Source organism: Chenopodium quinoa, unplaced genomic scaffold (assembly GCF_001683475.1).
Source record: "Chenopodium quinoa cultivar QQ74 unplaced genomic scaffold, ASM168347v1, whole genome shotgun sequence".
In the NCBI taxonomy this organism is placed as follows: domain Eukaryota; kingdom Viridiplantae; phylum Streptophyta; class Magnoliopsida; order Caryophyllales; family Amaranthaceae; genus Chenopodium; species Chenopodium quinoa.
Window position 1 is genome coordinate 807,302 of NW_018742890.1, and position 15,635 is coordinate 822,936.

The 15,635-nt window shown below is 39.0% G+C and overlaps 1 protein-coding gene across 1 annotated transcript; it reads right to left on the reverse strand.

Annotated features, from left to right (window-relative positions):
* Nucleotides 1-8,891: 8,891 nt before the first annotated feature.
* On the reverse strand, nucleotides 8,892-15,635 carry LOC110726932 (ARF guanine-nucleotide exchange factor GNOM-like). Its single transcript, XM_021906476.1, has 3 exons — nucleotides 15,458-15,635; nucleotides 14,316-15,103; nucleotides 8,892-13,131 (listed from the first exon to the last, which is right to left on the reverse strand). The coding sequence occupies exons 2-3, from the start codon at nucleotides 14,991-14,993 to the stop codon at nucleotides 9,490-9,492; spliced, it is 4,320 nt and encodes a 1,439-aa protein (XP_021762168.1). The 5' UTR covers nucleotides 14,994-15,103; nucleotides 15,458-15,635; the 3' UTR covers nucleotides 8,892-9,489.

Consider the following 15,635-nt stretch of genomic DNA (forward strand, 5'->3'; position numbering starts at 1 on the left):
GGAGTTGGAGCAGTTTCGTTCGATGTACGACCGAGTGTCCTCCAGCCATCCTTCTATTATTCGTGACGCTACTCATGTACTTCATGACATGTTCCACACGTCTACCTTAGATTTCGAGGAACCCGAAGGAGTTGACCGTCCTCGAGGTCGGCAACGGCGGAACAGGAGTGCGTTTGAGTATATCCGTGGTCTTGGTCGTGGTCGTGCTCGTGGTCGGACATCGTCATCTAGTCGTAGTCAATCTTCATCGTCTGTGAATATGCCCCTGAGAACTGGTACGTTTTGGTTTTTTACATTGCACATTGTTTATAAGGTTACTCCTGCCTTCTTAACTGTGTTTAATTATATGGTGAATAGGAAGAAACGATGTTGATCAGTTTCCGTACAAGGACAGGATACCTGCGATCATCATGCCGTACTTGGAAGGGTGGAATGATGTAGTCGGAGATGATAACTGCGGATTCCGGGTCGTGGCTGATGTTTTTCAAATGGGCGAAGACAACTACGGTTTGGTGCGTCAGTTGATGTACAACGAAATTGCCTCTAACCGAAATGTTTATCGTCATGTGTACCAGGATGACTTGGATGGCGCTCTGCGGCGTATCCGGTGGGGAGGTGGACCTTGCGGTCAAAATCATTATTTTGACGCGCCCCTAGATCTGTTTGCCGTTGCAAACATTTACAAGTGCGCAGTCATGCATTTCGGGCTGGGATTGCATAGTCAAGCTTATTATCCTTGTACCACGGTTCTCCCTTGGCGTTCGCGTGAGACTGTCACCACACCGGTCAGAGAGGTAGCTATTGCGTTTCTTGGGTCGTCATACAGACATTTCATCCGACTAGACATGTCATCCGATTTTCCAGTGCCACCAATTATACCTCGGTGGTACACCATTCGCACAGCGAGCGTAGAGGGTTGGGATGCGCTATATCATGACCGGATCCACGAATGGAACACCCTAGCTGCATTTTAGTTTTTCATGTTTACATTCTTCCTATGTAACCTTATTTGTACGTTGCTCTTTTAATGAGAACATTAATTTTTTATATTATATTGCTTACTGCATTCTATATGTTGCATGGGTAAGTTGCGCGGATCCACGAACGGTTATGTCAAAATTTAAAAACAGCAATGATAATATGTCAAAGTTGAAAGCTAAAAGAACAATCTAAAATGTTACAAACTTAAAACATAATGTCCAATTTAATAAATTAAAACGATAATATTTAAAGTGCTCTATAAATAAAATGACAGAACCATCAGTAATCCCTCCTCGACGCCGACTCCCAATGCGCAAGGGTTTGTTCCAGACTATCAACAGCAGCTCTCACTGTTGCACTCATGCTGTCCTTCTCCAGAGAGAGTTTCTCTACGTCCTGCATTATCTTTCCCATCCACTGCATACAACAAAAAATAAAAGATGAAATACAATAACAACATATAAAACTTAATTAAAAAATAACGATAAATATTTTATGAGACATACCGCTTCCATGGCAGTAGGCGGTGGCACATAATCATCATCGCTATGGTCGAGATCTGCGATCAACCTCGGGTGCGAATACCGGTTGAACCATTCCATGTAGTAGTGGTCACACATGGGAGGAACCCCAGAGGGTGGCCGCTGCAACTCCGCAGTCCATAAGCGGGCTACCATCGGAAACTGGTCCCACGTCCCAGTCATGATATCTGGCCATTGCACGACGTAGTCCCTCGACGATGCAGGTCGGACCGCCTTCATCGGGCATGCCGGGGGAGGAGGAACAATGATGGGCGTTAGAACGGTAGCACATTCCACACTCAATCAAATAAATTTATAAATCCTAAAACTAACCCCTAAACAAGTCTAGTGGTAAGTTCGGAGTCGAACCACAAGGAACGGTAATACTAGATTATTCTTAATCTAATGCCTAAGTTATGCCGAAGTCGATTTACGGATAAAGGACACTACAACTACACTAAAACACATATAAAGAACAAGGTATGATAAAGTCTACTAGGGGAAAAGATCCACTTAGAACAATTAATAAGCTAATGAGAATCCATTTGATAATCAATCATGCAAAGAAAGAATTATAATGAGAATTAACTACACTCAAAAGTAATCTCTCAAATTCCTAGCCTAGATCCCTCATTGACTAGGTGCATAGAAGAAAATTACCCAAAATGCAATCAAATATATCAATTCTAATTCACAGTCCCTTGTCAAACTAAAACCAATATGCAATTAAGTGTGCTATCATGGGAGATCAATCCAATCTAAAACAAACAACATGCCAACATCAATTCAATCAATTTAATCACACAATTATCATCAAATTTATCTCAAATAACTCAAATAATCATTACAAAGCCTCACTCAACACCTAGTAGAAGGGAAACTACTCAAGCATAATGAAAGCAACTAAATAAAGCAATAAGAGAAGAGAAAGTAAGAAATGCTCATTGATATAAGGTGGAGATCTTCAAATTCCTCATTTGATTATCCAAAATCCATGAAAACCATTGTGCTCCTCACTTTCTCTCTCTAAAATTTTGAGAGTTTATCTCTCTAAAACCTAAAACTAACCTAAAATCTATTCTAAACTGAAAAAATATTTTTCTTTAATGAGCAAAAAATACTATTTATACCCCTTACAAAATTGCTTAGGAAGCTCCGCAAAAAGTCAGCTGAAACGGGAAAAGGTCCGACCGAACTCTGGGTAGGTTCGATCGGACTCAGGGTAGGTTCAGCCGAACTCAGGGTAGGTTCGGTCAAACCTCCCTGATCCTTGTTTGGTCGAACTTTCCTGGTTCGACCCCTCCTGTAAACATGCTGAAAACTTGGTTGAAACTGCCTTGGAGGTTCGGTCGAACTTTTCAAAAGTTTGACCACACCTTGGTTCGACCGAACCTCTTAGAGGTTCGGCCACACCTCCTCTTGAACTTCCTCTTCTTGCTTCCTCTCCTTCCCTTTTTCTCCTCTTGTCTTTGTCCATGCCTCCATACTTGGCCAAGGGGCCTCCTACCGTGCTTAGGACCGCCATGGAACCTGCAAAAGATAGCAAAGATCACGAGAGCATGGGGATGATAAAATTATGCATAAAGATTATCAAAACAAGCGCAAATAAGCATACTTTTCATCCATAAAAAAAAAGGAAGCCATAAGAGGAGAAAAGAGGTAGAAAAACCTAAGAAAAACAGGAGAAAAGAGACCAATACACTACCCCTAAGGGTAACATAAATGTCACTCATCAGACAACTTGGACAAATCCAAGCTGACGAAGACAACGCTGGGGCATGTACGCCTCGACGATCTCACGATACTGAATGAGTCCCGTGTACAGGGTCCTGGGTACCCTAACACTAGGGTTCGGGCCGAAAGGCATCCAGTTCACCTGCACATAGTTTTAAAATTTAATAACATGAATATAATATGTGCATATAATAAAATGTAGAAACAATTTATAAACGTTACCTCTAAGGGGGACAGCCTGTCCAGCAATAACCGTATCGATCGGAGGCGGTCAACGGACTTCTTCTCCGAGCGCGGACTCCACGCACAAGCACGCGACATCCCCTCATCAATAGGAACCGGGTCACGATGTGGTCGCAATGCAGGAAAGTACTCGTATATCCAGGTCTGCAATAAAGTCAGACACCCAGTGATACCTGCCGCGTCAGCCCGACTCGCAAATCCTAGTTGGCGATACAAATACGCCAACGTAGCCGATCCCCAAGAAAACTGGCCTACACTGTCGGGGTCACACGCCTCTACTATGTCGTGTGGCCTGAGCTTGTTTCCGCCGCTCTTATCCGGAAACAAGGTACATCCGAGGAGTAGAAAAACATAAGCAGCCAGCTGTGCGTCGTGCGTCCTACGTGCACTGGGGTACAAACACCGCTGCAACACGGATGCGATCTTCACACCGCCGTGTTCCCAAACACCAAGCGCCTCGGTGTACAGTGCAGCCCTGTCCACCGCCAACATCTCCGCCAGCAAATCTGCCTGATCCGCATCAGCCACAGCACAAAGTCGTTTACCCTCAACACGAATCCCCAGAATGGCCTCGACGTCATGTAACATGATCGTCATCTCACCGAATGGAAGGTGGAAAGAGTTTGTATCCGGCTGCCATCGCTTAACGAAAGCCGTGATCAGCGTACTGTCAATCTTATCGTGCATGGTGGCAGGAACGTGATTCACCCCAGTGCCCTCCAGTCGCTCGAACATCTCGCTCTCCGCCGGCCAAGCCTCAGCCCATGTACGCAAAAAGCTACAAGTCTTTTCCCGGGTATGACATTTCAACAACCCCGTAACTGAAGGCCTCTCCTGGTCCTCCCAAATACGGGCAGCTATGTGTCCTAGAAAGCTAGGAATCACACTCCCGTCAACAGGCCCACCGGGCACCTCACTCCTAACAACCCAAGAATCATTAACGGCCCTCGACCGTTTCCTGCTTGCCCCAGATACAGTGGACGCAGATGATGTGCCAGATCTACTAACAAACCTACCACCCCTACCCTTACGCACCTCCACCATATGTGTCTCGTACATGTCATCAACCCTCTGACTGAATGGTCCGTAATCATCATACGGTCCACTCCCATCGTCCACATCCTCATCCTCATATGCGCCCTCCTCCTGCTCCTCCCCCTGGTCACCCTCCTCAGCATCATCATCGTCATCGTCATCCTCATCCCGACGGTGGATCCGTTCTCTACGAGCCGAGGCCGAAATACCACGGGATCTAACATGTCTATGCCCCGACCTCTCCACTGAATAGCTTCTACTAAGAAGCTCTACATTCTTCCCCGCACCATGACGACCCAGTGAATTCTACAAAAAATTTAAAAATATATAAACATACAAAAGTTTTTTAGAAAAATAAATAACTACCTACAGATACAAAATACCAACACTTCCAACATATCGTCATGTTTATAAACATAAAATTAATAAAGATTATAAAAAATCAAAGACATGATAACTAAATAGGACACAAAACAAAAATTTCAAATTATTTCAACTAATTAAACATAGAAAAATATTATACGACATACACAAATACACACATAATTCCCTAATATATTACAAAATTTATGATTTCCAAAAAAAATAAAAATTATTTCAAATAATTAAACATAAAAAATAAAAAACAAATATATTACACATATACAAATACACACATAATACCCTAATGTATTACACATTTTAAATAAAAAAAACAATTACACATTAACACAAACAATTTCCACATACTACATCAATTAAGGCATAAAAAATGTTTATACATCAAACATAAAAAAAAAATAAAACATAAACACAAAAAAAAAAAAATCTGATTTTATAAAAATACAATATACACGATTTATAAAAAAACACATAAAGTTGATAAATATTTTAAAAAAAATAAAACACATTAACAAAAAAAAATTAGACATAAAACTAAATTATTTTAAATAAAACTAAATTTCTAATTTTGCAAAAAAAAAAAAAACAAAAACAAAAAAAATCAGAAAAAACAAAAACAAAAAAAAAACCAAAAAAAACAAAACCAAAAAACAAAAAAACAAAAAAACAAAAAAAAAAAAAAAAAAAAAAGGAGCTGGCGCCTGGCCAGGACGCCCACCCACTGGCGGTGGCGCCAGCTCCGGCAGCCGTAGCCAGTGGGCAGGCGCCTGAACTGGACGCCCACCCATTGGCACAGGCGCCAGACCTGGACGCCACAGCCAATGGGCTGGCTTCTGGTTTGGACGCCTGCTCCGGTGGCTGGGCTTCCAAGCCAGACGTTACCCCACCGGCTTTGGCTGCCGGACCTGACGCCCCACCACGCGCCACCGTCTTCCTTTTTTTTTTGTTTAAAAAAAATAATTAAATAATTACCTTGCCACCAGGTCGCCGCCTTTCCTCCGCCGTCGCCGCCGCCACCTCTTTCCCTTGCCGCCTCGACATTGTCGTAATTAATTTTTTTAAGAGAGGTAGAATTTCTGATTTTTTTTAGAGAGAAGTAGAGAGTGTTTTTTTTAAAAGGAAAAGGGCAATAAAGTCACACCAAGTCATATTTGTGGGCTTTATATGGTAATTTGCGGGCGATGTTTAGCGATTCACTTTTTTATGGGTGATTTTAATTTTGAAATAAGTGTTTTAAAACACAATTACAACAATTTTAAATGATTTAATAAAGCTGGAATTTTTATATATAAGCTATAATTATGTTTCTTGAAAGGATTTTTAATTACCCATTAATTGGGAATAAAAGTAGGAGTTTTAAATTAAATTTTAGCTTGTTTTAAAGGGTTTATGAATGACTTAAAGAGTGTATATATTGCTGAAAATTTGTGTGGAATAAGTATTAATGCCTCTTTGTAATTTTCGTTTGCAGGAGGTTTCCAAGTGAATGGTTTTATTTAGTCATGGCGATTTTGAGAGTACTTGGTAATTATTTGAATATGTAGAAGCATGCTAGGCTTTGTTAGTATCATGATAGGTGTTGGTTGGAATTTGTTGTATGATTGATGTTGGTGAATGACTTGTGATGTATGAATTATTTATGATGAATTGGTGATTGGAATTAATTATGTTGGCATGTTAGATATGAACCACACTTTTAATATTAGCATGATTGAAGACATGTTTAATTAAACTAAATGTTTAATTTGGTCATCACCAAGTATAATAATATGTAAACAACATAAAGTGAAAGAGATTACGCAGCAAAACTCTTGGAATGTATATACCTTGAGTATGAACATATGGGGGGGAGTTATGGGGTTTTATATTTAACCATAACTTCTACTGGGAGTACAGGATGCTGTATTTTCCTTTTTATTTATTTTATGCGCAGGACGTCCAGTCACTTCATGTGACATTTGCCTACCCGGTTAGCTCCTGATGTAGTTTACCTCAATTTATTTGGGGCAGGGATTTGGTTGGAAACCCGTTTGATGCGTAATCAAATTAAATGAACATTTGTATTTGTCTAGTTAAGTGTTGAATGTCTTGTATGCTTGTTTACAGGTGCAACAAGGTAAGTTGTGTGATGATAGGATGAAAGGCATGATAGTGTACTTTATTACGCTTATGTACTCAGCATTGCTGATTGTGTGTTGTATGTTTGTTTGGCCTTGTCTTTACCTTGGCCCTACGACGACTCATTTCTAATGGTGAGTAGTGGGGACAAGTACAGAGAAGCTTTTCAGGTGATGAAGCATTTTCATGATGGGCATGAGTGAAGAGCGAATCATGCTTAGTTTTCAAAGGAATATGAAGTGTTTTATTTGCTTTGAATATTATTATTTTTATTATGCTAATGAGACTAACGTAAATGTTTTCAGTATTGCATGGTTTTAAGGGCCTACAATGGTTCCAAGTTGCAGGTTGACTTTGTTTGACTTTTTAAATTGACTTATTTTGAATGGTTTTAAGAGATAGTCAATACCAACTAATCAGTAATTGGCACAATTGATATTACTATTGAATACTAACTAATCAGTAATTGGCAAAAATGGTATTACTATCACATACCAACTAATCAATAATTGGTATATAATGCTACAAATTTTAATCAATTCAATAAGTGGTATGATTCTCAAATTCACACTACAGTATAACAGCCTCCTCCACGCCAGATGCTATATACTTCATTAACTACAGAATTTCTAACTCCAACATAAAATATCACTACCATTAATTACACGATACAAAATAACACATATTATTGCTATTCAACAACACTACTAATTAAAGCTAATAATTTCACCAAATAACCCCACTACTTATATCAACAATATCGACCTAATAATTGATATTCAACAACAATACTAATTAATGCTTATGTTTCCACAAATAATTCCATTTCTACATCACAATAATTCCACAAATAATTAGAAAGCTGGAAGAAATTGACAAATATAAAGTGCACTAACCTCTTCATTACTACGACCATCACCACTATAACCACCAACACTGAGCATCTTCGGTCAACCACACAAGTATTTCACCAAAGTACCAGATCCGAGAAAATGCAATCCAAAGAGAGCAAATCCAATTTTGGTTGGGGGGGGGGGGGAAGTTGAGAAAATAAAAATGACTTATAAAGAATTCAATGGGAAAACAAATTATGAGAAAGAAATGCTCAACAAATTATTATGGTGCTACCGATTATGAGGAAATCCAATTATTGTGTGCAATAAATAGAAAAAAAAATTCAGAATCAAAAAATTTGTGAATTTGGGGGGAAGACTTAGAAATGAGAAATTTGGCGCTACCGATTTCTTTTTGGCTGAATATAAAAGGGACAATGTATGACACTGGGGCCCACATTATTGTCTTTTTTTTTTCAATATATACTTTTAATTTTAAAACCAATTCATTTAGAATGTGCGTCCCATTGTTTACTAGAGGCCTCTAGGACAAAAGTTCCTAAAGGTTGAGAATATCTCCAAACTAAACACACCCTAGATTTCTAAATCTGCCTATAATACCTCCTCACCATAGATAGTTACAACGCCCTTTACTATATTTTCCATTACAAATATCTTCAGATCTTATCTATGGTGAGGAGGTATCACAGGAAAAATTATCAAGTAAATTAGTTGCATAAGATCACAAAATTTCAATGTCTTAGTGTCTAAACCTATATTTTCCATTACAATAATCCTTCCATAAAAACAGAGGTGGGGCTATAAATACTAACAGCTAACACTGAAAATGGCCTGTGACCAATTTTGTTAAATTTTTTGAAGGATATAAAACTCCGTATAATTTTTATTAATAAAAAAATAAAATAAAAATAAAATTACTATATTATAAATTTTATGATAAATTCAAGATTAGATTATTGATTAACTTTGACCTACGTGCAATACGAACGCAGTAAACAAATAAAGTAGTTAAAGTACTGTAAAATTTCAGATTCATAGAATGGAAAGTAAAAATCACCATTGAGCTATGTGCAATACGAACCCAATAAACAATCATCCATACAACTTTATGATCTTGCAAAGAGACAAGTATGATACCTCCGTTCCATATTATTTGCAACGATTTGACGTAAAGTAGAGAGGAAAAATGTCTAATCGTTGCAAATAATATGAAACGGAGGTAGTATAAAGGCAGTAGTTTACTATCCTTGATTGCCTGTGATCTGTGGAGGATAAGCCCGCATGGAAATTGCAGTGCCTGCCTATAACTCCTATATATACACAGTAAGTATAATTGAGGAAATGAACAGTTAAATGAATACTAACCACAAGATTATCAGTTACCAAAAATAGAAGTGACTGGACCTTAAGATCCATCTTTGTATCTGTACTACCAACTTCAAATCATAGTATTTTGACCATAATTGAGGTGATTTAATGGAGCACACCAGTTCGACAATTCAGCACAAAGAGAACATCTTGAACAATGTTTCCGTATCTTCTCTATGACTGAGTATCAATCAAAACTGGTAGCCCCCAAAAATTCATTGTCAGGCCATGCCATGTGAGAGTATGTCCTCGTATCAACCTTCTAAAGCCACAGGATTACTTGGGGTAGAAACTACACAAGCAGAACCCTGGATTGCTTCTTTCTTAATCTGATTATGCTGCCCTCTATCCAAATCTGCATCTGAAAACACTTCAGCTTGCAAGGATGGTGCAATTTTATTCACATGTGACCATGTTATTTCCCATAAGCTATCTCCACCAGATCCAGTCCCTGGTATAAGCACTCCCCGTGTCTTCATTATAAGCAGAGAGTTTTTGAGAAGCTCGGGAACTAGTTCCTGAAGTTTCTCACTCTTCTTCCCTCTAATTTTGACCATCATATAAGTTTCCATCTGGCTTAAAACAGTAATCCACAGATCGCAGAATGTTGGTAGCTGCATAACTTCATTAAATGATAGTAAGAACACTTTAGATAGGAGCTTGATGGCAACTACTAGCATGGCTTCAATGTTTCTGTACATTTTTGAAGACTGCCCAAGTGCAATTTCAAGAACGTCAGTAAGTAGTGGAAACATGACCACATCAAAACACTGCAACCACACATTGTGTGAAAGATGGATATCTTGTGCTCCACTCAAGCATTTTTGGAGAGATAAAAGGGCATGATTCCGAACTGCTTCTCGGTCATCCAAACAAAGCTTTTTCAATCCTTGCACAAGTCTAAACCACATCTCACCAATATCCTGAAAGAGCATAGCAGCATCATCCTCATTTGTAATTTCCTGGCTCTCAAGTGCCCACCTAACCAGGCAAGTCAATGATCCTGACATCAGATCCAGTGCATGAACAGATCGCTCCACTTCACCCACACGAGACTCTGCAAATTGCCTTGCTCCATCAATGCAAAGAACAAAGTTTGAAGGCAAGAGGTGGGCTCCCTCACTCATTATGAACGACAGTGTTTCAAATCCAGCTTCAGAAGCCTCTGGGTGCCGTGCTGTAATTGCAAGAAGAGACAGGATTATACGCCAACCTATTTGTGATCTAATGCGATTGGCATTTGTCTTCACAAGTTGTCCAACTTCCTGTGTAATTTGTTCACAGTAAGCATCAGCAACTCGAGCATCAAGCTTCAGAACTAACTGCAGTGACCTTAACAGTTCATCAACTAAATCTTCTTTATAGGGGAGTAAGCGTTGACAAATCCTCAGGAGCCCAAAAACAGCCTTTTCCACCAAAACACATGGAGCCATAGTTGATTGAACAATATTAGAGATGTGCTCGTAGACAGACTTCCATAGCAGTGAGATCCTATCCCGGTTGTTCAGAGTAACAGCAATCAATAAATCGAGACAAAAAGTTGCATTTGCTTCATCCTCAGGATAGCCACTTTCTGTCTGTATTTGCTCTGCCGCAACAATTGCACATACCAGATGCATCAAGGAATCAGCTTGCAAAAATTTGCTCTCAGTAAATATATTGTTGATTTGACACTTCTGAACTATCTCTTTGGTGCACTGTTGAGCAGCAAGTTCTTCTTCAGAAGGCTGTGATATTGGCTCCTCAGTCTCAAAGGATAGGAGTTGACTGAAGCGGCCCATCAGCCCAGAAGGTTTCTTGGGAGCAACACTTGTTTGTATGTGAGGCGAAGATGATGAATTTGCAAGAGGCTTTACATGTCCAGGGGTAGCAGAGAACACAGGTTCGTCTGCAGCATCACAGACGGCAAAAGCAGAAAGAAAGCCAAACTCATAAAATCGCAATATGCAGTTCAGTATGTTTTGCCAGCCTGTTCGAATACAGTCACCATAACTATTTGCAATAGTAAATACTGCAATTGTTGACATCCTAGCCCTTGTGTCATTACTATATGCCAACAGAAACTCCTCTAAATATGATGGATTCAAGAGAGTTGTGAACTTGCAAAGAGAGATGACTATATCATCAAGCACAGAATCAAGATGTAGATATGCTGCAATCTTAGCAGCAGCTAAGAAGCCATCAGTGCAAAGTTGGTAAACATCCTCATCCTCTGCATGATCAAATACGACAGAGATAGCAGCAACAGTTGGGCCTGCTACTATAGCAAACATATCATCATCAAGATACGGCTTATAAGCCGCTGCAATGTACGGGGATGTATTTTGGGACTTCTGCATCAGATCAATCCAATGGCTCTGTCTCATTTCACAAGAACCAGAGCCTTGCTCTGGAGTAATACGTATCTCATCCTTACAGATTGATCTGTATAGCTCAGACAGTAGTTCTCGAGGGAGATCATTACCACCATTGATGTGCCTATTATTCCGTATAAAATCCTCCACTGTCATCTTCTTTTTCACCTGTGAATTGTGCAGATCAGTATTCAGCAATATAATTGAATAAGAAAGCAGAAGTGCAGCATCCTTGTTAGCTAAGATATGTGGCGACTGCTCATAGTATCTTGCCGAGAACGCCTCCAGCACTCTCTGTATCTTTTGCGCCTCTCCAGGGAGTCTGAATGTTTCCAAAAAGATCCGCAAAGCAGTATCCATACTCATTCCCTTAAAATCAAAAGTCTGAGCAAACTCATTAAGAACCTGGACACTAAATTCCTCGTGATTTCCCAGAAAATCTCCTACAATATTCTTATCTAACCCAGCAGTATATCTTAGAAAACAAGCAACACTTTGAGCATCAAGTTTCCCAGGTAGCAAATGCGTACTTTGAAGAAACTCCAACCCTTTCTTAGGGTCACGATTGAAATGATCAGCACCAGCCATCAACCGCCGCTTGATATACTTCGTTTGGCGAAGAAATGGCACCCAATGACAGGGTTCCTCATAACTATCACACTTGAACAACCAAAATGGTTTATACTCCTCAACTGTGATGCCAGTGTTACCCAGGCCAACATGTTCAACACTAGCCCTCTCAGCCATTCCCTGGATCACTGCAATCAAGCCTTCCAAAGCAAGGATATGCATTGAGGAGAGTGGAGTATTCACTGGAAATGCACTTTTTGACAACAAATTAATCAACTCTTCAAATACATTTTTAGAGGTGAGATCACAATCAAAGTTAGCATACATCTCCATAATAAATGTTTTCTGCCTACAAAAATCAACAAGGGCCTCCATTGCAACCTCCTGCTGCTGATATGAAGCTCCGTATCTACTCTGTGCAAGTCTCAAAATCACAGAAGAAAAAAAAGCCTCCAACTGTAGTTTCAACTTAGTACGCAAGTGCTGATACAGATTAAGAACAATGCTACAAACCATAGAAAGAATGAGTGGACTCATAGACATGCCAAATTGCATCAGGTGGCAGAATAGATTATCTTGAATCAAGTTTAGTAAACTCGGGTGCCTCTGGAATGAAGCTCCACCCAGCTCAATGGCTGAATTAATCAAGCTCAAGGCAAAAAAGGGTACATCTTCATCAAAAGCCAAAGAGTTGGATTTCCGACTCATATCTGCATGCTCTATAATGTTCAACAAAGAGCACAAAAACTGAAGTATCTCAACCATACATGGGACTCCAAATTGCTGATTCTGGAGATGTGAATCATATTGCTCTGCATCCATGGTTGCGGTTCCATTGCTTAGACCATCGACCAAGGGAGTAGAAGAATTAGAAATAGAACATGTCACAGACAGTCTACTGTATTTTGGAGTGTTATCATTAGAATCAGGTTGTGGACTACCAAGAATTGGATCATGATTAACCTGCTGGATCTGCACAATGTTAAAAATAAAAATAAAAAAAATTTAAAAAAATCATATACTTTTTGTTTAAACATAGGAATTTGAAATGCTCCTCCAGTATACAGAATTCAAACAAGTTCAAGACTCAAGAGCAACAGGAATATAGGGTAACAATCACCACCTGGTAAGGATCACGCTACTGAAAGAATCTCTCTTTTTTTAAGTTCATAGTATGGGTGGTAGAGGGTGGGGGGGGGGGTGTTGAGGAAAATAATCACAAGACGACATTATTGATGTGGTAGATGGTAGATCATTACATTTTACAACTAAGAACTTGTTGATTACAGCCACAAAATTTGAATCAGATCTTATTTACCTATCATTTCTGCCTATCAATCTCCCTAGCTATATCAACATAAAATTTCCACAAGGTTAACAGATGACATCAGAACAAAACAAGTGCACAATGCCAGCAAATTATATCAGCGCCATTGATCTAAAAACACATGTAAACTAGTATTAAGCATTTTATTATTTTGCATACATATCTAAATTAAATGAAGATGCTTAGATGTTTGCTCAAGAGTAGAGTATTTCCCAAGAAATTTTTGGCAGAGCCAAAGAACACCACAAGACATGGCTATGAAAGTCTTAACACCTCATGAAGCTCGATATGGGCATAAGCCATGAGTCAATCATCTTTGTGTAAAGAAGCTCTATTTTCACTTTCAAGATCAGAAAAAAAAAAAAACAAGCTAAGATACTCAAACTTTGGGATTACTATTCTGTTTAAGCACTCTAAACCCTCCAGTAACTTATACTGTATACTAATTAAAATAGTCTTCAGTGAAGGATATATAATAATGTACATAGCCAAAGTCAATACAGATTCAGAAGAAAAGGAGTGTAGTTAATGCAAAGAGGGGAAAATTACAACTTACACTAATTTCAACATGGTAGAAGAAATAAAATCTATTGCTAAACATAATGACATGAAGCAACTACAGCCAAATATTTCTTGTATAAGGTGAGATTTCTGGGAATAAAAAAAATGTCCAAGCCTTTAGAAGTGTTCCACTATTGCCAAACAAAATGATATGAAGCAACTACAGCCACTAATTACTTACATAAGGTGAGGTTTCTCAGTATAAAATGTCTAGGCCTTTTGAAGTGTTCCAAAAGAACATCTAAGTGGAAGAAAGGAGGTTCAATACCTGATGATTAATCAAGCTGCCCTCACTATCCAGCTCATGACACACGCTGTCAAGTTCTGGAAGGCGTGCAAAAATTGAACGGACAAGTTCATGCATTGAGTGACGAGCAATACGCTGCAATAACTCACTCTTGGCGCCCGTTTGCTGAACAACCCGAAAACATGTTTCCACTATGTTGCAAACATGCTGATTACTCAATGCAACTGAAGCTTTACATTTTGTGCAAGCTAAAAGAACCTGAAGAATCTTCATGAGTACAACTTCTTCAGACGCTGGATCGGTAACCTCAAAATGACAGCTAGTGACCGCATCAACAATGAAATGCATTGTATCTTGGATATTAATGGTATCCATATCAAAAATATCGAGAGTTAAGATTTTATAAACAGACGACAAAGCAACACTTGTAATAGGAGCACCAGTTTCTTCAGATTGAATGACATCTAGAAAAGGGCGGAGATAGATGACAGGATCGATGATGTGCCAGTGATCACGCCACGTGAACAATTTCTTCCGAAGTACCTTAAGAGAGTGAATGAGAGAGTGCTCCTGTTGATCATCAGCGGAAGTAAAACGAGTACCCCATCTGACATTTCTTCTCATAACAGCCAATACAGCACCAATTTCTGTATTGAGAATACACGACAACGAAGCAGGTTGCAACTCCAGACAAGTCATGATTAGTAATGGAGACTTGAAGCTGTATGTATGTATGTACTGTATTGTATTGTATTTTATGGGGGTTTAAAAAGGCACAATCCGATTTCAGCATAGCAAAATCATCACGGCTGGTACATGGAAAACAAGGCAAAATTATAAAAAGGTTTATGAATTTGTATATCAACAGGACAATTGTAAGCACGATCTACAGGACAGACATTGAAGGATCTGAGATTCGGAGTCTAAGATTGCAGAATTGAGTATTATGGAACTAATAGCAACACCACAATTCAATTTTCCAACTTCAAATTTAATGAGCTAGGGCTAGAATCAAATTAAAAGAGAGTCGATACTGTAAATGTTATTCTATCAGAAATGAACAAACTGCGAATTTGTTGAAATGCAATTTCACTAGCTATCCAAATCTGATTTCATTTTTTTTTGAAAACCAATCTGAAATTTCAAATAAAGCTTTAAATTACCTGAATTCGATTTCTGGTAAACAAATCTTTTCCTCTAAATATTCGTATTTCGATTTGGGGAAGGCGGCACTTTTCAGATGCAGAAATCGGAACAAAGTGCAAATGCCTCTCCTCTTTGCCTTGTGTTCTACTCGTATTACACTGCTAAACCACTTCAATTTTTCTTAATTTATTATTG

Coding starts and splice junctions, on each gene's coding strand:
- LOC110726932 (XM_021906476.1), bottom strand. CDS start 14,993: ATGACTTGTCTGGAGTTGCAACCTGCTTCGTTGTCGTGTATTCTCAAT. Junction 13,132..14,315: donor GCAGCTTGATTAATCATCAG/GTATTGAACCTC, acceptor AACATTGTGCAG/ATCCAGCAGGTTAATCATGA.